Raw genomic sequence first — 23,206 nt, 5'->3', positions numbered from 1 at the left:
GTAATTTGTTATGCAGTAATATGTAACTAATAAAATCACTATCCAATCACACCATAATGAGAGCCATTATTCAAGAAGCCCCAACAACCCACCCAGAGCTTCCCATTGTCTTTTTACTCTTTTGCTTTTAAACACAAATAATTGAGAAATGGGGAATGAGGAAAACTTGGGAAATGATGGTTATGTTCATCTTCCAGAACATGATGATTTTTCCATGGGTATATATGTATTATCAAAAATGTATGAAATTACAGATTTTAAGCATGTACAGCTTATTGTATGCTAGTTAAACCTCAACAAATCTGTTAAAATATGAAAGGAGATATAACATTCACCAAATATTTGTAAAAATACTCCCAAATATAATAGGCAGGGACCCAAATAAAATGTAAAGTCATTCAGAAAACTGAAACCATGCAGAAGGACAGAAGAAAAGTTAAGAATCTATAATTATCTTCTGAGAAATAAATGAAAATTTTCTCATCCATGAAAAAGGGAGACTATAAAAAAGAATAGTGCAAGAGAGAAAGAATTCTTAGAAATTAAAAACATAATAGTGGAAGCTAAAAATTCAACAGAAGCTTTCAATGATAAAGTTGAAGAGATCTCTCAGAAAGTAAAATAAAGACAGAGGAGGAAAATGGGAACAAAAAGATAAGAAACAAGAGGCACAGTTCCAGAGGTCTAACATTAGAATAAAGAGAATTCCAGGGGGAAATAAAAGAACAAAGAAGACCATGGGAAGTTATTTATCAATGAAAGGTGTTTTTTTTTTTTTAATTTGAAGAACTAAAGACAAATTTATACATTTAAGATGTCTAAATAGTGCTCAAATATAAATTTTAAAAGACTTATTGTAAGGCACCTTGTATTATCCATTGTATGTAATAAATGATTACAACATGTAGCAACTAAAAACACACATTTATCATCTCACAGTTTCAATGAGTCAGGAATCAGAGATAATTTATCTGGGTTCATTGTTTGAAGGTCTCTTACAAAGCTGCAATCAAGGTGTTGGCCAAGACTTGGGTCTCATCCGAAGGCAAACCTGGGAAGACTCCACTTCCAAGATCACTCACACATTAATGGCAGGATTTAATTCCTTGTGAGTGTTAGACTGAGAATCTAAACAACATGCTGGCTGTTAGCCATAGACCATCTCTGTTACTTGCTTTGTAGGTCTCTTCAGTATGGCAACTTGATATACCAACTCATAAATGCCAAGAAGGCAAAAGAAAGAGTTTGCTAACAAGACAGAAGTCACACCTCATCATGGAAGTGATACCCATCACATTTGTTAAATTGTATTGGCTAGAAGCAAGTCATTGGGCCAGCCCATACATACTCTAGGAGAATTACCCAGGGCATTAGCAGAAGGAGGTGGAGATTACTGGAGTGATTTTGGAAATCTGCCTACCACACACTTCCTTGTGAAAATTTAAAAACTAAGGAAAAAAGAAGCTTAAAACTTCCTGTGACAGAAACCATTAATCATAAAATATTTTACATGTTTTTTTTCCAGAAGACTTCCTTGCAGTTAGAGTAGTGATTCCCAGTCAGCAGTAATTTTGCCTCCCAGGAGACCCTGGCAACAATAATAGACATTTTTTGTTGTCATAAGTGGGGGGTGTTATTGCCATTCATGTGGAAACCAGAGATGTTGCCATATATCCTACAATGCAGAGGACAGCCCACACAACAAAGCAATATCTACTCTAAATGTCAATAGGTCAAGGTTTAGAAACCCTGGGTTAGAATCATATATTTTTTGCCAAGTACTATGAGCTGAAATGACATGACATTTCTGTGCCAAAGCAATTAAGACCTAGTATCTTTCCTCCCAATCTTTCTTCCTTTGTCAAAGGAAACTTGAAAGCCACATGTTGAGATGGTGGCATTACAATATGGAAAGAGCTTGGACTCCTGGGTCACCAGATGGAGGAGAGCTCCTAATGAACTCTATCAGACTTTATGTGAACAAGAAATAAGCTTTGTTTTCCTGAGATTTTAATGTTCATATATCGAGAAAATTCGCTATAATATAGCTCCAGAGAGACTGAACAGGCTACTACAAATGCCTGGGAATCAGGGTGGCATCAGATGCCACAAAATTAGCATCAGAAGCAAGAAGACAGTGGAGCATTCCACTCTAGAATCATAAATATCCCTTGGTATTTAAATATATTTGCTTCATAATATTTTGGAAATAGGTAACAAGATTTCACATAAAAATTTAGCTGAATCTATTCTGTTCTTCTATTTGGGTAAAGTCCAGATAACAAATGGCACCTAAATATTTTCCTGCCTCAGCTTATTAAATGTGAGGGTAAGATATTTTCAAATAATTTACTTTCTATTCACCATGTCTTTGGAAGCTTCTTGAGAATGTCCCCCAAAGGAGGGAATAAATCAAGAAAAAGGAGCATAGTGGGTTTAAGAAGGGATGACCCCAACAGAGAACAGTGGCAAGGGGTATTCCCAGGATGGCAGTGATACAGTGGATCTAGAGAGCAACCAGTTCCAAATGGTGTAAGAAGACACTTAAACTCAACATATTCAAACCTGAAGTTATCACTTATTCTCCATGCAATCTGCATCCCTCAAGGGACTAACATGTACTCAGTGAAGTTATATGCATCCTTGTTTTCACTAACACTATACTAACTCCTACTCATCCCATCCTTCTAGATTTGTTTCAGAGGTATTCCTAGAGCCATACCTCTGTCTGGGGGCAGATTATGTTATTTTTTTTTTTCTTCTTGCTTTGTGAAACCATCTACATAAGTTTCTATAAGCTGCCCTTAAAAAACTAACATCTTTTTACTATGTCTTTTGGCATCTTTCAGTCAATGACATCATAATCCTGTTGTGATAACCACACAAATTAGTGTCTAACATGAGACGGATGAAATGACCCCAGACTTTAATGGTTAAATTGATTTAGGGGATTGTAGAGAAACTAAAGTAGATGAATCTGCAATGCTAGGGTGGCAGAGACCATCCCTGCCTCAGCACTGTAAAATTTTGTATCTGGAAATGCAAGAAGAATTATTTCAGTGGAACATGTCCATTGGAAATTTTGACTTAGTAGATTGAAAAGATATTAAAATTCAAAAAGCCTTGACTTTGAGTTCCATAGTTGCTCTTTAAGCTCTAGTCAATGTGAAAATGACACCTGAGACTTTCCGGCAGGCACTGTATATGGAAACCACCAGATCAATAGTCTGACTGGCAAAGAAAAGTGAGACTGAAACTTTAGAAGCTGATGTCTGAGACAGAGCCCCTGGGATGGGAATCTCTGGGAATGGCAGAAGCCCAGTGACCCTTGAGCCTCCCCTCACTGGCAATTCTTCATGCCCAACAGAAATGGGATCACTACCCAGGCTAAAGATGTCAGAGGGGGAGAGCAGAACAATTTTTTAACTCACACTGAGGAAAGAGTATTTATAGAGTGGTTTAAAATGCAGGAACTACAAAACAGTAGCAATTAAATGGAGGATTAATTAGTGGTAATAGTAATGGTTAAGTGGAGAACATTTTTTTTCTTTACTAGTCTATATTGGATTATTTTCTTGTAAATATCTGTGCTTTAAATATTGACCCTTACAGGAAGCTGTAATATTGAGGCTCTGTGATTTGGGCAAGCTAATTATGGTGAAGGAAGATAAAAATAATGTTCAAAGAATACTTAGATATGACTTACTGCTTGAACAAATCACCCCTCCCGAATGGAAAACCAACATTATTTATTTGAGATAAAAATCTTCCATTCTTGTGCCCAGAAAATAATTTATTGTTTAACTTCCTTTTAAAAAGATATATGAAAGATTAAATCTGAATAGGTCGAGTGTGAAAGTTATGGCTAAATGTATCTCTAAGGACTTAAAACTTTGTTTCCTGAATGTTCCAGGGTTCCTAAGATTACTGAATTGAAGTGGAATTGGGAAAAATGCTGCTGAAGGATCAATGGACAGTTCTACTTAAGATCTAATTTTGTATGTGATCAAAGTTGTTATTAGCTTAAAATACACTATTATGTCAATAAGATGTATTTTTAATAAGATGTTTTATATAAGCTTCATGGTAACCACAAAGCAAAAACTTACAGTAAATACACAAAAGGTAAAGAAAAGCGAATCAAAGCTTTGTCAATATGGAAAAACATCAATTTGCAAAGGAAAACAGCAAAAGTAGAAGAAACACAGGAACTATAAAACAATCCAAACAATAGTAAGATGGCAAAGATGGCATTAATTCATCCTTACCCATCAATAATTACTTTAAATGTAAATGTACTAAATTTTCCAATAAAAAGCTACAGAGTGACTGGATAAAAAAACAAGACCTACTATATGTTGCCTACAAGAGACTCACTTCAATTCTAAAGACACAAAGAGAGTCAAAATAAAGGGATGGAAAAGATACACCATGCAAATGAAATTTAAAAAAAAAAAGTGTAGCTATACTTACATTGGACAAAGTAGACTTTAAGTCAAAAGCTGTAACAAGAGACAAGGTCATAACATAATGAAAAAAGGGTGAATTCATCAAGAGGATGTAACAAATGTAAATTTATATGCACCCAACATTGGAGCACCAAAATATATTAAGCAAATACTAAGAGATCTGAAGGGAGAAATAGACAATACAATAATACTAGGAGACTTTTAATACTCTGCTTTCAACAATGTATAGAACATCCAGACAGAAAAATAAAAAGGGACATTGGACTTAAATTATACTTTATATCAAATGGACCTAACAGACATTTACATAATATTCCACCTAACAGCAGCAGAATACATATTCTTCTCAAGTGCACATGGAGCATTCTCCAGGAGAGATCATATGTTAGGCTACAAAACATGGCTTTAGCAAATTTAAGAGGACTAGAATCATACCAAGTAGTTTTTCCAATTACAATGTTATAAAACTAAAAACCAATAACAGAAGAAAAACTGGAAGTGTGTGGAAGTTAAGCAACATACTCCTGAACAATCAATGGAGCATAGAAGAAATCAAATGTGAAATCAAAAATATCTTGAAACAAATGAAAATGGAAACACAACATAGCAAAATTTATGGTATGCAGCAAAAGCAGTTCTGAGGGAAGTTTATAGTGATAAACATCTACCTTAAGGAAAAAAGATCTCAAATGATCTAACTTTATATTTCAAGGAATTAGACAAAGAACAAAATAAGCCTAAAATTAGCAGAAGTAAAGAAATAGCAGATCAGAGTAGAAATAAATGAAATAATAGAGACCGGAAAACACTAGAAAAGATTAATGAAGCTAAGATCTGTTGTTCTGAAAAGATAAAAAAAATGGACAAACCTTCATCTCAATTCCACAACCCCCCCCAAAGAGAGAGAAAACTCAAACAAGTAAGAAAGAAATGGCATTATACCAGATGCTACAGAAATACAAAGGATTGGGCACCTGGGTGGCTAACTGGTTGAGCTTCTGCCTTGGGCTCACGTCATGATCCTGGAGTCCAGAGATTGAGACCTGCATCAGCCTCCCTGCTCAGCAGAGAGCTGCTTCTCCCTCTGTCCCTCATCCTGCTTGTGCTGTCTCTCAAATAAATAAATAAAATCTTAAAAAAAGAAAAAAAAGAAATATAAAGGATCATAAAAGACTACTGTGAATAATGATATTCCAACAAACTGGATAAACTAGAAGAAATAGATTAAGTTCCTAGGACTATAAAACCTACCAAGAATGAATCATGAAGAAATAGAAAATCTGAATAGACAATAACAAATAAGATGATTGAATCAGTAATCAAAAAAAAAAAAAAAAAAAACACTCTCAACAAAGAAAATCCCAAACAATTTCACTGGTTAATTCTACCAAACATTTAAAGAAGAATTAACATTAATCCATCTCAAAGTCTTCTAAAAAACTAAAGAGAAGAGTCCTAAACTGATTTTATGATGTCAGCATTACCTTGATATCAAAGCCAGATAAGGATACTATAAGAAAAGAAAAGTACTGGTCATTTACCCTGATGACTATAGATGCAAAAATTCTCAACATACCAGCAAACCAAATTCAGTAGCACATTAAAAGGACCATACATCATGATTAAGTGGGATTTATCCCTGGGACACAGGGATGTTTCAACATATGTAAATCAATAAATGTGATAAAACACATTAATAGAATAAGATAAAAATCATATCATCTCAATATGAAGAGAAGACATTTGACAAAATTCAAATTTTTATTCTTTCATGATAAAAATACTCAAATTGGGTATAGAAGGAACATACCACAACATGATAAAACCCCTGACAAGCCCACAGCTAACATTGGACTCAATGGTGAAAGCATACTACTGGAAGTCCTAGCCAGAGCAATTGAGCAAGAAAATGAAGTTAAAAGTATTGAAGTCAGAAAGGAAGTACTTAAACTGTCTTTGTTTTGCAGATGATTTTAAATATAGGGAAACAAAAAGGATCCATGAAAAACTATTAGAATAAATAAATTCAGTAAAGTTGCAGGATACAAAATCAACATACAAAATGCTTTTCTATACACTGACAATGAACTAGCTAAAAAATAACCTTTTACAAAAGCATCAAAAACAATAAAATACTTAGGAATAAACTTAATCAAAGAGGTGAAAGTTTTGTACACTGACAGCTTTAAGGCACTGATGAAAGAAACTAAAGAAGACATAAGTAAATGGGAAGATATTCCGTGCCTATATGTTGGAAGATTTTAACATTGTTAAAATGTCCATACTATCCAAAGCAATCTATAGATTCAATGTAATCACTATCAAAATTTCAATAAAATTTTTCATAGAAATAGAAAAAAACAATCCTAAAATTTGTATGAAATCACAAAAGACCTCCACGAGGCAAAGCAATCCTGAGAGCAAAGTTGGAGGCATTATACTTCCCAATTACAAAGCTATAATTATTGAAATGGTATGGTACTGGCATAAAAACAGAAATATAGACCAATGGAGCAGAATCAACAGCCCAGAAATAAACCCAGGCATATACAATTAACTAATATTTGACAAGGCGGCCAAGAATACTCAATGGAAAAAAGATGGTCTCTTTAATAACTGGTGCTGGGAAAATCGGGTATTCATATGCAAAAGAATGAAATCAGATGCCCCTCTTACACCACTCAGAAAAATTAACGTGAGATGGATTAAAGACTTAAACATAAGAACTGAAACTGTAAAACTCCTAGGGGAAAACAAGAAAAAAGCATCTTGACATTGGTCTTGGCAACAGTCTTTTTGCATCTGACATGAAAAGCACAGGGAACAAAAGCAAAAATAAGCCAAGTGGGACTATATCAAACTAAAAAGCTTCTGCACAGAAAAAGAAATAATCAAAATATGAAAAGGCAACCTACAGAATGGGAGAAAATATTTCCAAACCATCTATGTGATAAGGAGTTAATATACAAAATGCATAAGGAACTTAGATAACTCAGTAGCAAAAAATCAATCCAACTGTAAAATGGGCAAAAGGCCTGAATAGACATTTTTCCAAAGAAGACATATAAATGGCCAATAGGTACAAAAAAAGGTGCTCAACATCACAAATCATCAGGGAAATGCATCTCAAAACCACAATGAAATATTACTTCACACTTGTTAGAATGTTATCAAAAATGGTAATTTAAAATGAGTATAGCTGTTATGGAAAATAATATGGAGGTTCTTCAGAAATTAAAAATAGACCATTGTGATCCAGCATTTCCACTTTTGGGTAAATATCCAAAGGAAACAAAATCATTATCTCAGAAAGATATCTGTACCCCCAGATTCACTGCAGCACTGTTTACAATAGCCAAGACATGGAAACAACCTGTGTCCACTGACAGATGAATACAGAAATGTGGAATATATGCACAACAGAATATTATCCAGCCGTAAAAGAAGAAGAAAATTCTGCCATTTGTGACAGCATGGGCTGACCTTGAGGGCATTATGCTAAGTTAAATATGAAATAACCCCAACAGAGAAAGACAAATACTGTATCATCTCACTTATATGCGGAACCTAAAAAAGCAGAACTCATAGAAACAGAGTAGATTGTTATTTGCCAGGGGTAGGAGTAAGGAAGAAATAGGAAGATGTTGATCAAAGGGTACAAACTTGTAATTCTAAGATAACTAAGTTCTGAAGATGTAATATATAGCATGGTAACATTGTTAACATAGTTAGCAATACTGTGTTATATATTTGAACTACGCTAACAGAGTAGATCTTAAAATGTTCTAATCACATACAAAAACTGAGCTGTGTGGAATGACTGAGGTATAAACTAATTTTGTGGTAGCCATTTTGTAAATATATGTCTGTATTTAATCATCATGTTGTATACCCTAAATTTACAGTGTTATATGTCAATTATACTTCAATAAAATTGAAATAAAAAGAAACTGCAGTAGATCTGAGGAAGTCTTTGAGAAAATAAGTTTGTTAGAGTATTCTAGTAGCCAAATAATGAAAATTTAAGCTTCCCAAAGGGGGAAAAATGTATACAATTGATTGGAACAAGTTTGGAATCAGTGAAAAGTGATATCCACAGTGTTTTTGAGGATCATAAATCTCTGATGAACATCAAAAAGGAAAATAAAGTCTACTAGAAAAAATGTCAGCCAGTGAGTCTGGATGCCCAGTTTCTCTGCAAATAAATAAATAAATGTGGGATAAAGTCACAAGTCATTCAATTGCTAAACCAGGTTGTAGTTCTGTGGGTTGTTTAAATAATACAGTATCTTTTCCTCATTGGGTAATTCCATAGGTTATTTCAGTTGGTCTGAGATAAAAGCAATAGTTTACTTGCTGAGTTGATGCTTCAACACCGAATCATAGCTCAGAGTGTGAAATGCAGGATTAAAGAGGCCTGAGATATGGTCATGCCACATGTTCCTGGGGAATACCTCTTGTGTGATGGGATGTTCATATGTTTACGTATCTACATTCCATATGAACGTTGAATTTCTAGATGTATGCAAATTAAAAAAGTTTTTCTTCCAGTCCTTATAATAACATCCCTTTTTTTTAAAAGATTTTATTTTTTATTTATTTGAGAGAGAGAGCACAAGAGTGGGGAGGATCAGAGGGAGAAGCAGACTCCCCGCTAAGCAGGGAACCCAATGTGGGACTCGATCCTGGCACTCTGGGATCATGACCTGAGCCAAAGGCAGTCGCTTAACCAACTGAGCCACCCAGGCGCCCTAATAACATCCCTCTTGCAATAAATGTTGAAAATCCCTCTTGTAATGAATGTTGAACAAATGAGTGAATGAGAGAATAAATGAGTCACCAACTCTTCCCTTATATGTATTCTAGATTCCATCCTTCTGAGTGTATGTACTTCTCATATGAGTCCGTTGTTTTCTTCATCCCTGTCTTTGCTCCTGCTTTGTCACCTATAATGGGTTGAACTGTATCCTCCAAAAGATATGTCCAAGTTCTAAGCCCCAATACTTGTCAATGTGACTTTATGTGGGTAAATAAGATAAGGATCTCAAGATGAGATCACCTTGAGGAGGAGTTAAGATGGCAGAGTAATAGGAGGACCCTATACTTGCTTCAAACAGAGCTAGATCAATATCAAATCATTCTGAACTCCCAGGAAGTTGATCTAAGGGCTGAGAGAACAAACTACACAACTTGAGGGAGAAAAGAGGCCAAATCATGGAAGGTAGGTGGTGCAGAGAAGTGATTTGGGGGAGAAAAGAATCACCAGGTTGTGGAGGGGAAGGAGCCCTAACTAAGGAGAGGGGAGAGAAAGAGGGAAAGCGAGTGAGCGAGAGAAAAAGAGAACAGAGCACACGGTACTGCACAGGAAAAATACTTCCCCAAAACTATTGACTGAGAAAAGGAGAGGGGCTGATTATCACAAGTTTTTATAAGAAGTGGAGCTCAAAGTCTCAAGTTTTAGAAGTCCCTGCCATCGCCTGGATGGATCCTGGTAGGTGTAGGGGTGATCCTATGGAGAAGGAGAGCAGAGGCACAGGAGCAAACATGGTGGTTGGATCCCCTAGGTTTCATGGGGAGAGAAAGTTACCCTTCTTGCAGTGCATTTTGGAGAGGTGGCACTGCCTCTCTGGGGACAAAAGAGCCAACAGGCACCATTGAACTGCCCCATTCATTAGCATGGGAGCAGAGGCAGTTGCTAAAGGGCAGCTAACCTGGAAGCCAGCTTTTTGCTGCACCTTAACATTCATTGGATTGCCCTGCACATTCATTGGATTGCCCCTCTAGAACAAACCAGCACCAGTGACAGACCAGCAAGACCCTCTCCCAGATGATTGGTGCAGGTCCATGCCATGCTGGGTCCCTAAAACTTGAAGTTTTGAAATCCAGACAACTCACCTGAATAAAACACAGGAGCACTAGGCCTCCAGGTGGGCAGATAGCTCAGACACAGGGTAAAGGCAGAGATCTGAGGGATGCCTGGGACAAATGAGGGAAGATTGTTCACTCTTCTGTGAGGGCTTCCTGAATAGCAGCAGGCCCAAATTCCCCTCTGGACAAGAGAGCTATTTTTACTGCTGCCCGTCAGCACAGGCAACTTCAGTGAGAGGCACAGTGCCCAGGGTGGAGGCTTGAACAACTTACACCAAGCCCTGCCTCCTGTGCTCTGCTCTGCAGGTGCTTTTTCACTAGGGCAAGAGTGCCTAAAGTTAGGGCAGTAGTGGGCCACTCCCCCAGAAGACCAGCACGCCCTCCACCCCCCAGCGGCTCGCACCAAGTCTACTGACCACAGACTGCTGCAAAGCTCCTGCTCTAGGGGAAATAGGATCTAGCCTCTTTTAACAAGCAGACCAAAACACAACTAGTTAAAACTCGCCATACAGTGGAAAAGGTCCAAACACTCACCCCTGCAGCAAGGAGAAACTTTGCAGAGGACTGGCCTGAGGAAAAGAGCAGCCAAAGCACAAGAGCAGAATGAACAGCATATACCAGAAACACTTCCTGAAGCCCCAGGCCCCGGAGAGCATATGACCTCTTCTTATTATACCCATTATTCTCAGGAGCAGGAAACATAAGAGGCTTTCCTAACACACAGAAGACAGAGACCCAGACAAAATGCCAAGGTGGAGGTATTCATCCCAAAAGAAAAAAGAAGAGGTCACGGCCAGGGATCTAATCAAAACAGATATAAGTAATATGCCTGCAGCAGAATTTAAAACAGCAATCATAAGGATACTAGCTGGGCTTGAGAAAAGCGAAGAAGACCCCAGGGAGTCTCTTACCACAGAGATAAAAGACCTCAAAACTAGTCAGGCTGAAATAAAAAAAATGCTGTAACTGAGATGAAAAACTGACTGGATGTAATGATCACAAGGATGGAAGAGGCATAGGAACAAATAACTGATATAGAAGATAAAATTATGGAAAACAGTGAAGTGGAAAAGAAGAGGGAAAGCAAAATATTGGATCATGAATGTAGACTTAGGGACCTCAGTGACTCCATAAGGCTTAATAACATTTGTATCATAGGATTCCCAGAAGAAGAGAGGGAAAAAGTATTTGAGCAATTTATAGCTGAAAACTTCCCTAATCTGGGGAAGGAAATGGACATCCAAATCCAGGGAACTCCCACCAAAATCAACAAAAGCAGGCCAACACCAAGACATATTGTTGTAGTAAATTTTTCAAAATACAGAGATAAGGAAAGAATCCTGAAAGCAGCAAGGGAAAAGAAATCCCTAACCTACAAGGGAAGACAGCAGATCTCTCCACAGGAACTTGGCAGGCCAGAAGAGACTGGCATGATGTACTCAACCTGCTGAATGGGAAAAATATGCACCCAAGAAGACTTTATCCAGCAAGGCTGTCCTTCAGAATAGAAGGAAAGATAAAGAGGTTCCCAGACAAACAAAAACTAAAGGAGATCGTGGCTTCTAAACCAGCCCTGCAAGGAATAGTAAAGGGGACTCTTTGAGTGGGAAAGAAAGACCAAAAGCAACAAAGACTAGAAAGGAACAGAGAAAATCTCCAGAAACAGTGACTTAACAGGTAATACAATGGCACTAAATTCATATCTATCAATAATCACTCTGAATGTAAATGGGCTAAATGCTCCCATCAAAAGACATAGGGTATCAGAATGGATAAAAGAAAACAAGACCCATCTATTTGCTGCTCACAAGAGATTCATTTTAGACCGAAAGACACCTGCAGATTGAAAATGAGGGGATGGAGAACCATTTATCATGCTAATGGATTTCAAAAGAAAGCTGGAGTAGTCATACTTATATCAGACAAACTAGATATTAAACCAAAGACCGTCACAAGAGATGAAGAAAGGCACTCTACCATAGTAAATGTGGCTATCCATCAGGAAGATCTAACAATTGTAAATATGTATGCCCCAACTTGGGAGCACCCAAATATATAAATCAATTAATAATGAACATAAAGAAACTCATCAATAACAATACAATAATGGTAAGGGACTTTAACACCCCACTCACAGCAATGGACAGATCATCTATGCAGAAAGTCAACAAGGAAACCATGGCTTTGAATGACACACTGGACCAGATGGACTTAACAGATGTATTCAGAACATTTCATCCTAAAGCAGCAGAATACACATTCCACTACACATGGAACATTCTCCGGATAGATCACATGCTGGGTCACAAATCAGGCCTCAACAAGTACAAAAAGATTGAGATTATACCATGCATATTTTCAGACCACAATGCTATGGAATTTGAAGTGAACCACAAGAAAAAATTTGGGAAGACCACAAATACATGGATGTCAAAGAACATCCTACTAAAGAATTAATGAATGGGTCAACCAGGAAATTAAAGAAGAAATAAGAAAATACATGGAAACAAATGAAAATGAAAACACGATGGCCCAGAACCTTTGGAATGCAGCAAAAGCCATCATAAGAGAGAAATACATGGCAATACAGGCCTCCCTCAAGCAAGAAAAGTCTCAAATACAAAACCTAACCTTACACCTACAGAAACTAGAAAAGGAAAAGCAAATAAAGCCTAAAGCTAGCAGAAAGGAAATAATAAAGATTAGAGCAGAAATAAATGATATAGAAACAAACAAAAAACAGTAGAAAAGACCAATAAAACTAGGAGCTCGTTCTTTGAAAGACTTAACAAAATTGATAACCCCTTAGACAGACTTACCAAAGAGAAAAAAGAAATGACCCAAATAAATAAAATCATGAATGAAAGAGGAGAGATCACAACCAACACCACAGAAATACAAACAATTGTGAGTTCTATGAAAAATTATATGCCCACAAATTGGGGAATCTGGAAGAAATGAATAAATTCCTAGAAACATATGAACTACCAAAATTAAAACAGGAAGAAACAGAAAATTTGAACAGTCCCATAACGAGCACAGACAGCAAGTCAGTAATCAAAAATCTCTCAATAGGGGCGCCTGGGTGGCTCATTTGGTTAAGTGGCTGCCTTTGGCTCAGGTCATGATCCCAAGGTCCTGGGATAGAGCCTTGCATGGCGGGGCGGGGGGGGTCCCTGCTCAGTGGGAGGCCTGCTTCTCCCTCTCTCTCTGCCTGCTGCTCTGCCTACTTGTGCTCTCTGTCTCTCTGTCAAATAAATAAATAAATAAATAAAACCTTTAAAAAAAAAATCTCTCAACAAACAATGTCCAGAGCCAGATGGCTGCCTAGAGGAATTCTACCAAACATTTAAAGAAGAGTTAATACCTATTCTCAAACTGTTCCAAAAAACAGAATTGATGAGTGTTAAGGAGGGCACTTGTCATATTGAGCACTGTGTGTTGTATGTTAAGTGATGAATCACTGAATTCTACTCCTGAAAACAATATTGCACTGAATGTTAACTAATTAGAATTTAAATAAAAATTTAAAGAAAAAATAAATTAAAACAAAATAAAAAATATAAATAGAAGGAAAACTTCCATACTCATTCTACGAGGCCAACATTACCTTGATTCCAAAAGCAAAGACCCCACTAAAAAGGAGAATTCCAGGCCAATATCCCTGATGAACATGGATGCAAAAATTCTGAACAAAATACTAGCAAATTGAATCTAGCAGTACATTAAAATAATTATTCACCACAATCAAGTGGGATTTATTTCTGGGCTGCAAGGCTAGTTGAATATTTGGAAATCAATCAATATTATACACTACATTAATAAAAGAAAGGATAAGAACCATATGATCCTCTCAATAGATGCAGAAAAAGCATTTGATAAAGTACAGAATACATTCTTGATCAAAATCCTCAACAAAGTAGGGATAGAGGGAACATACCTCAACGTCATGAAGGCCATATATCATCCTCAATGGGGAGAAACAGAATTTTTCTTCTATGGTCAGGAAAAAGATAGGGATGTCCATTCTCACCATTGTTATTTAACATATATTGGAAGTCCTAGCCTAAGCAATCTGACAACAAAACTAAATAAAAGGCATCCACATCAGTAAGGAAGAAGTCAAACTTCAACTATTTGCAGATGACATTATCCTGTATGTAAAAAACCTAAAATAGTCCACCAAAATTGCTAGAACTGATACATGAATTTAGTAAAGTTGCAGGATACAAAATCAATGTACAGAAATCTCTGGCATTTTTTTACACCAATAATGAAGCAGCAGAAAGAGAAATCAAGGCATTGATCCCATTTACAATTGCACCGAAAACCATAAGATACCTAGGAATAAACCTAACCAAAGAGGTAAAAGATTTGTACTCTGAAAACAATATAACACTTATGAAAGAATTTGAAGATGACACAAAGAAATGGAACAACATCCCATGCTAATGGCTTGGAAGAAAAAATATTGTTAAAATATCTATACTACCCAAAGCAATCTACAGATTTAATGCAATCCCTACCAAAATACCACTAGCCTTTTTCAGAGCTACAATAAACAATCCTAAAATTTATATGGAACCACAAAAGACCCCGAATAGCCAAAGCAACCTTGAAAAAGAAAAGCAAAACTGGAAGCATCATGATTCCGAACTTCAAGCTGTATTACAAAGCTGTGGTCATCAAGACCATATGGATTTGGCACAAAAACAGACACATAGATCAATGGAACTGAGTACAAAGTCCAGAAATGAACCCACAACTATATGCTCAATTAATCTTTGATAAAGCAGGAAAGAATATCCAATGGAAAAAAGACAGTCTCTTCAACAATTGGTGTTGGGAAAACTGGACAGCCACATGCAGAAGAATGAAACTGGACTACTTTCTCATACCATATACAAAAATAAATTCAAAGTGGATGAAATACCTAAATGTGAGGGAGCCTGGGTAGCTCAGTTGGTTAAGCGACTGCCTCCGGCTCAGGTCATGATCCTGGAGTCCTGGGATCGAGTCCCGCATTGGGCTCCCTGCTCAGCGGGGAGTCTGCTCCTCCCTCTGACTCCCCCCTCTCATGCTCTATCTATCTCATTCTCTCTCTCAAATAAATAAATAAAATCTTAAAAAAAAAAGAAATACCTAAATGTGAGACAGGAAATCATCAAAGTCCTAGAGGGGAACGCAGGCAGCAACCTCTTTGACATTAGTCATACCAACGTCTTTGTAGACATGTCTCCTGAGGCAAGGGAAACAAAAGCAAAAATGAACTACTGGGACTTCATTAAGATTAAAAGCTTCTGCACAGCAAAGGAAACAATCAACAAAACTAATAGGCAACCTGCAGAATGGGAAAAGATATTTGCAAATGACATATTTGATAGAGGGTTAGTATCCAAAATCTATAAAGTACTTATCAAATTCAACACTCAAAGAACAAGTAATCCTGTTGAAAAATGGGCTGAAGACAGAAATAGATATTTTTCCAAAAAAGACTTCCAGATGGACAACATACACATGAAAAGATGCTCAACATCACCCATCATCAGGGAAATACAAATCAAAACCACAATGAGATACTACCTTACACCTGTCAGAATGGCTAAAAGTAACAACACAGGAAACAACAGATGTTGGGGAGGATGTGGAGAAATAGGAACCCTCATACTGTTGGTGGGAGTGCAAACTGGTGCAGGCACTCTGGAAAATAGTATGGAGGTTCCTCAAAAAGTTAAAAATAGAACTATCCTGCAACCTAGCAATCTTACTACTAGGTACTTACCCAAAGAATATAAACATGCTGATTCAAAGGGGCAATGCAGCCCAATGTTTACAAGCAGCATTAACAACAATAGCCAAATTATAGAAAGAGTCCAAATGTCCATCAACTGATGAATGCATAAAGATGATGTGGGATGGAGATATATATATATATCCAATATATAATATATAATGGACTATTACTCAGCCATTAAAAAGAATGAAATCTTACCATTTGCAAGGACACAGATGGAGCTAGAATGTATTACGCTAAGTGAAATAAGTCAAACAGAGAAAGACAAGTACCATATGATTTCACTCATATGTGGAATTTAAGAAACAAAACATATGAACATAGGGGAAGGGGAAAAAAATAAAGAGAGGAGAGCAAACCATAAGAGACTGTTAACTATAGAGAAGACACTGAGGATCGATGGAGGGGAGGTGGGTGGGGTTGGGCTAAATGGGTGATGGGTATTAAGGAGGGCACTTCTTGTGATAAGCAATGGGTGTTGTATTTTGGTGATGCATCACTAAATCCACTCCTGAAACCAATATTACACTATATGTTAACTAACTAGAATTTAAATAAAAACTTAATAATAATAAGAAAGAACATCTTGAAATAGGGTGTTAAAGAAAAATTGCACTGGAAATTGAAGAAGACTTTATTCGTCTTGCAATAGAGGAGAGAGATTGAATTCAACTCCCTTGAAACAAGACAGGAGGATTTTTAAGTGCTGAGGTAAGGTAGTGGAAAAGTACCAGAGGATGTTAGAGGAGAGGGTGGTCAATGTGAAGGGGTCATCTGTGCTTGCTCTCTGTCACTTTCTAACTTAGGCTCCTACTCTACCACAGAGACTAGAAGATAGGGGCACTCTTTTTCTTGATTGATTGCATTTTAAAGAGATGGCCAGGGGCCTAGGGTCAGGAAGAAGCCTGTCTAAAGTTTAGTCAAGGTTAAGGGATACTTAAGGCCCTCTTGCTCATTTGGGCCTTAAATCCAATGACAGTGTCCTTGTGTTCTTACAAAAAAAAGATAGAAAAGACATACTGAGACGGAAGGATAAGGCCATGTGAAGACAGAGAAATATGGGAGTGTTGTGTCCATAATCCAAGGAATACTAAGGATTTGACAGCTATCAGAGGCTAAAAGAGGTATGGAATGTCCCCAGAGTTTCCAGAGGAACCAATCCGGCCAACACCTTGATTTAGGCCTTTTGGATTCAAGAACTGTGAAGAATGGATTTTTTTAAGCCTATCAATTTGTGGTAATTTGTTATGGCAAACCTAGGATTGTTACATAACAACTTTCTGACACGTTTCTCTCCAGTTCTCATTTAACTCTAAACATCATAATCGTACATCTCACTAATGACTTAACTGTTTTGTCGTCTATTCCTTTTTTCTTTTCTCTTATTTTTTCTTCTTTTTTAAGTACCAGCCAAAAGCCATGACTTCCTCCTCTACATTCTTTTGATAATGCTGCTGATAAGGACAATACAGCTGAAACTTGTTTAGTATTTGTTCCATCAAAAAAGCTTTATGCCTTATGTTTTTTAATCTTCATGCAAACATAACAAGGCAGGTACTATTATTTTTATATTAAAAATGAAGACATTGAGGAACAGAGGGATTAAATAGTACTAAGTGGCAGAATGAAAATTTGCTTTGAGATCTGACTACAGAGCCCATGTGCTTAATGATTTTACTATATTTTTCTTTTTAATATCACTGCATGTCTCATGTTGCCTTCTATTATAAATAACTACACATTTTTCTTTTTTAGTACTAACATTCAACAGAGATAACTAAAAATCACAGATGCACAAGCATATCCATTTAGTCTTCCTATTTTAAAGGATTTCTAATATTATTTATATTGTGGTGCCATTTCTTTCAACTTTTATAATTCAGGAAGGAGTTGAGGCAACTTGTGTGAATACTTTTAACCTTTAAATAATTTAAAAGTTCTGTCTTGTTTATCTTTTTTTAAAAAAGATTTCATTTTTTTGAGATAGAGTGCGAGAGAGCATGGGAAGAGGGGTGGAGAGGGAGAAGCAGACTCCCCACTGAGCAGGAAGCCTGATGCGGGGAATCAATCCCAGGACCCTGAGATCATCACCTGAGCCGAAGGCAGACACTTAACCAACTGAGCCACCCAGACACCCCTTATTTATCTTTTCACAGCATTTAGCACAATTCTTTGAATGTCAGAAGTACCCAAATTTTACTGACTGAATATAGTTAACCCAAGTATCAGCCCCCAGTTGTCCCCCAATTTCCCAGCATTCTAGGATTGTATTTTCCTTTAATATTTTAGTAGAATGGTGCAGGCTCCTATTGTATATGCAATGGGAAGCCCATTGCTTTTCTGCCCCACAATGCTTCTGAATCTTAGGAGTTGGGAGAGGGGTCCCTATATGTTCCCTGCTCACCTACCACTTGAGTTGTTTTCCTTTGAACTCCAGCTGTTAGCTTCATTTTGTGACTTGTCTCCTGACTCTGCCATCTTCTTGCTGTCCTGGACACTGTTCTACTGACATGAAAGTGCTGTCTCTTAGACTCCTACTGATTGCCTGGAATGTAAAGGGGATTAAAGAATATCGCAGCTTTCATTTATTCATTCAATGATTCACCAAACATACAAGCATTCATTGAGCGTCTAGTGGCACTGTGCTGGGGGCACTGGGGAGACCAATGATAACCAAACAAATGAAAGTCCCCACATTCATGTAGCTCACACTCAGGTGAGAAAAACAAAACTCCCACAGATGCACAGATGAATATAAAATTACAGCTGAGGTAAGTACAATGAAGGAAAGGCCCATGGAAGACTGAGAGCTATGGTAGTGGGCCTCGAACAGAGAGCAGAAGGATAAATACGCATTAGCCAGCCCTGTGGCAGAGAGACTGGGGGAGAAAGGCACTGAAGAAAGGATGACAGCGCATGCAAACAAACCATAGTAGGGTGGAGCAAGGTACACTGCAGCAACTACAAAAAAGCCCATTGCTAGGGATGCATAAACCTAGGCCAAGAAGGGAGAGGAGTGAGACTGGAGAAAACATGCAAAGCCACTTCACCAACTGCACAGTCTACATCAGGCTTCTTTAACAACAAATGGGATTTTAATTCTAAAGTTAATTGGGAGTTATTGAAGAGTTCAAAGTAGGGGATTGACGTTACCCTTTGTATTTTGAAAAAAAAAAATTCTGGCTACTGTATACAGACAAGAACTAAAAGGGTGAGGCATGGTAGATGCAGGGATTCCCAAAAGGAAGTGTGGGTCCAGATGAAAGGATGATGGCTTAAAGTGTGGAGATGAAGATAAATGGCAAGATTTGAGAAGCATAAAGCAAGAGAACCTGGTGATATGAGGGAAGCATAGGATGTCAAAAATAGAAAGCTCGCTAAAATGGTACAGGCAGCAAACTGCAAAAAAAAAAAAAAATGCATGTACAACACCGCAGTCTTAAATATGGGAAATTTTCATGAGCTATCTCTTCTTAGCTTCCTGCCTAAGGGCTTTTCCTTTACACCCACTTTCTTTCCTTTAAAACCATATTCTCTACCACCATTTTGTTGCTTTACATATTTCTGGACTCACAATCATTTCTTCATAATTTTAACATAATACACCTATTAAGTGGACAGCTTTTAACACTAAATCTCCACTACTTTAGGGCCTAGATTTGCACTGCCAACACTTCTATTGAACTGTTGCTAAACTGTCTGCCATAGTTTCACCCTTTGCACTACAAAGACCTTGGAGAAGTACTGAAATCAAACATTTTTTTTTTTAAGTATATCTTATATCAATTCTTAGGCTTAGACTTTCACCAGAACTTCCAGGGTCATGGAGTTGTGTAAGACTATGGTTACTTTCATCTCCCCACTGAGTCAAATTATTTCAGGCTTCCCTAAACCCTTCATTTCCTAATATCTCCTGTGTTACTGACCAGCTGTACTATTTATACCTCCTAGAAGAAGATTAGTTTTTTATTATTTTCTAGTTCTCATACTATATGTCATTCCCTACCCTTCAAAATGTCAGTTTAGGTATCCCAAAATGGCTTACAGAAACTAAAAGCTATATATAATAGTCTATAAAGAATAAGTAAAGTACTTAATGTTAACAAGGTAGAATCAAAATGCTTAGTATGAAATGACTTGCAAATCCATATATTCCTTGGAGAAGGAATATCTATACCTAATATTGGATCTGTTTTTGTGCTCTTTTGAAGGGAACATTCTTCTGTATCAGAACTTCCCCTGTCTTCTTACCCAGATTTCTTCACCAAGGCTGATGAAGAGTTGGCAAGAATCATTGACCATCATGTAAGACTGACTTCCTTAAATTAGCAGCAAAAGCTTTGTTCTTTAAATGCACTTTGAATTAGAAAGTGTAGTTCTGAGGCTGAAACATTAACACGTGGAACTTAAAAATAAAGCCACGATTGGGCTTTGCCAAACTTAATTATATCTTACTGTGCTATCTGTATACTTCAGTGCCTTTATTGGGTTACAGGAAATTTGGCTTTCTGTAATTTCTGAAATACTAGCTTTATCCTGTTTCCTGAATTAGTACTGATTTCTTGTGACAAAGATCTGATATTGAACACTGAACAGTGGATTCTTCTATAGTGTAGTTTTAAAAATGGAACAAAAATCTTTTGACTCAATTTTCGATGACCATTCTTTACCCTTGAACTTAGAAGGAATCTAATCACTTTATTCTTGATATGAGTTAAACAAGCAGTGGCCATACAAGGCCATTCACTTAAGACACTTTAATCCATTGAGCTATATTTAGTTGATGATTTCTTATGAAATCATTTTATAACGGCTTATTTTTTAGGAGTAGAGTTGGAATAGAAGAGAAAGTATTTATTTTCTGTTTTTCTTAGAATATAGTATGGACTAAATGGCATATAGAATGTGTTTAAATTCTTAAGAATTAATCCTCTGTTGATTTTTCACAACGTAAAGATCAAGGTCATGAAGTATACTGAAATCTCTCAAATAAGGTAGATTAGTTGTCTTTGTTTATAGATACTGTCATTATTACACCAACTACGACTTTTATGCTACAACATAAAATCAGTAGTTTTGTCCAATAGTATTATTATGTAGTTATATGATAAAAATTTTGTCACAGATGGGTATAATTATCAAGGTAACTTTGTATTTAAAATTTAACTGGAAGAAAAGTGAATATGATTTTATAAAACTTTTTTAATATTTACTCTGAGTATGTTTAAAAAAACTTATTGCCTTTGGAAGGCTGAGAGATTTGTTGTAAATTCTGTGTTTAGTCCTGCTTATTAATATCTATATACCCCAAATGATAGTTATAATCCAGAGCACTAGTATACAGTAATTTATTAAGTTAATTGATAGGTCATTAAGCATAGTCTGGTTGTCTGTAAGTATGGATGGGCTGAGGGTAACAAAATAAGAAATAAGCAAGGGTATGAAGTGTCTTTTGGAATTTCCAACATTTCATGCCAAGGGTCATTCTATCCTGAACTTTTTTACCTGGCTTGAAGACAGATTACCACATCTTTCACCACTTCCTTCATTAAAGATAGTAGAAGGGAAGCAGGGTCCTCAAGATGATGTTTGGTTGATTTGTGGTCCTTACTTCCAACTATTGAGTCCTAGAACTTTTGCCTCCACATAATGCTGTTATTGTCATTAATTAACATGCTCAACTGAGATGAATCCCTTAGAAGTCTTTGTATTTGTCTATTGCAGAATCAGCATTTGTCTGCCCATCAGTTTCATTCTCTACTTCATATGTAATAGTATCACAATTTTGCCTTTCACTTTAATTTGGGTTTTCTTTATGTTTTACTTTGGCTTGATTTTTTATTTTATGATTCCATGCTATCATGTAAATACCAATACTGATTAAGAATTGAAATTCCTTTGTAATATAAAAATGTAAACCCTATTACCTCTTCCTTTGAATGGTTTATTATTATTAGAAACATTAAGAGGGACTACTGGTTTCTTTTTCTTTCTTTTTTTGGGGGGGAGGGAGGGAGACTTGTATACTTTCTAATAGAGGGCTTATATATTTTTCCAGTTATGGGTGGGTTTAAATTCCTCAAGAATATCTGTGAGAAAAACTGAGAAGATAATTGGATATAGAATCTGCATTTTGAGAAGCTAAATTGATATATTTTTTCATTTTTTCATGGAAAATCATATGTAAATGACACTTTCTCTCTGTGACAGTGGCAGGAAGAGCTAAAGATTCGACAGAGAGAAGATGCAATATGTGAGGCCCAAGAACGTAAAGACAAAGAGCTAGAGGAAAGAAATCACTTCAGAGAAATTATGAAGAGAAGAGAAGAGAAACTACACAAGCAAACCAAACCCTACGAGCTTCCTCCTAGAACTGAAGTAATTTCATCAGAAATAAAATAACCCCCCAAAGTTGAAGTCCGTATGCCAGAAATTGCATGAAAGAGACCAAGATAGCTAAATGTTAGGAAAAATTCCTTCTAATTAACTAGAAGCCATTTCTTAGGAGTTGTTATCCTGGTGCAGACTCTTTAATAGTCGTATCTAAGTCCTAAATTAACAGCTCTTAATCACATTTGAGTGAAATGATTTTACTAGTTAAATATTTTCAAGAATATGTCTAGAGCTCTTCCTAATTGACTTTTTTCTTGTGATCATACAGCATACTTAATGATTCTCAGAGTATTGATTTTCAGTGGACAGTTAGATGGAAATGAATTATAAATTATTAACGAGTCACATTTAAGAATTGTTCCTTGAAATAGGATGAGCACCAACTGATACTCCTATATTAACTATTATACAAATAAAAGAAGTAAGGTTCCTGATTGGATTTGTATTTCATAGTCAATGCCACATCAAATTATATGTCAGAAACTTGAATTCAATAAAGTACAATAGATAAACAAATCTGAGCAGGCCATTTATCTCAGGACGATTTGGTCTTTGGCAGATACCAAAGGAGACCCCTGAATGACATTGGTTTTTACCTTGCCAGATGAGTTTATGAGGATGGATCTGGATGGTCCTGGAAGGTACAGGAACACTTACCAAGGGGATTCAGCGAACTAGGAGT

General features: G+C 36.6%; 1 protein-coding gene across 10 annotated transcripts in view; it reads left to right on the top strand.

The window, feature by feature from the left end:
- Window positions 1-22,958, top strand: part of TMEM232 (transmembrane protein 232) — a 250,075-nt gene extending 227,117 nt beyond the window's left edge. For 9 of the 10 annotated variants that reach the window (XM_073889030.1, XM_073889039.1, XM_073889019.1 and 6 more), the window contains 2 exons: window positions 20,343-20,436; window positions 22,342-22,958. In XM_073889030.1, coding sequence (XP_073745131.1) covers window positions 20,343-20,436; window positions 22,342-22,533 — 286 coding nt within the window. In that variant the 3' untranslated portion in view covers window positions 22,534-22,958. Of the gene's footprint in view, window positions 1-1,182; window positions 1,258-20,342; window positions 20,437-22,341 lie in introns of those variants that run through there. The other variant, XM_073889045.1, reaches the window with a different exon arrangement.
- The last annotated feature ends 248 nt before the right edge of the window (window positions 22,959-23,206 follow it).

The sequence above is a fragment of the Callorhinus ursinus genome, unplaced genomic scaffold (assembly GCF_003265705.2).
Source record: "Callorhinus ursinus isolate GAN/ISIS: 27379988/994484 unplaced genomic scaffold, GSC_fseal_2.0 scaffold3, whole genome shotgun sequence".
Taxonomy (NCBI): domain Eukaryota; kingdom Metazoa; phylum Chordata; class Mammalia; order Carnivora; family Otariidae; genus Callorhinus; species Callorhinus ursinus.
The sequence above is the reverse complement of the archived record's forward strand: the minus strand, read 5'-3'. Positions and strand labels throughout refer to the sequence as shown.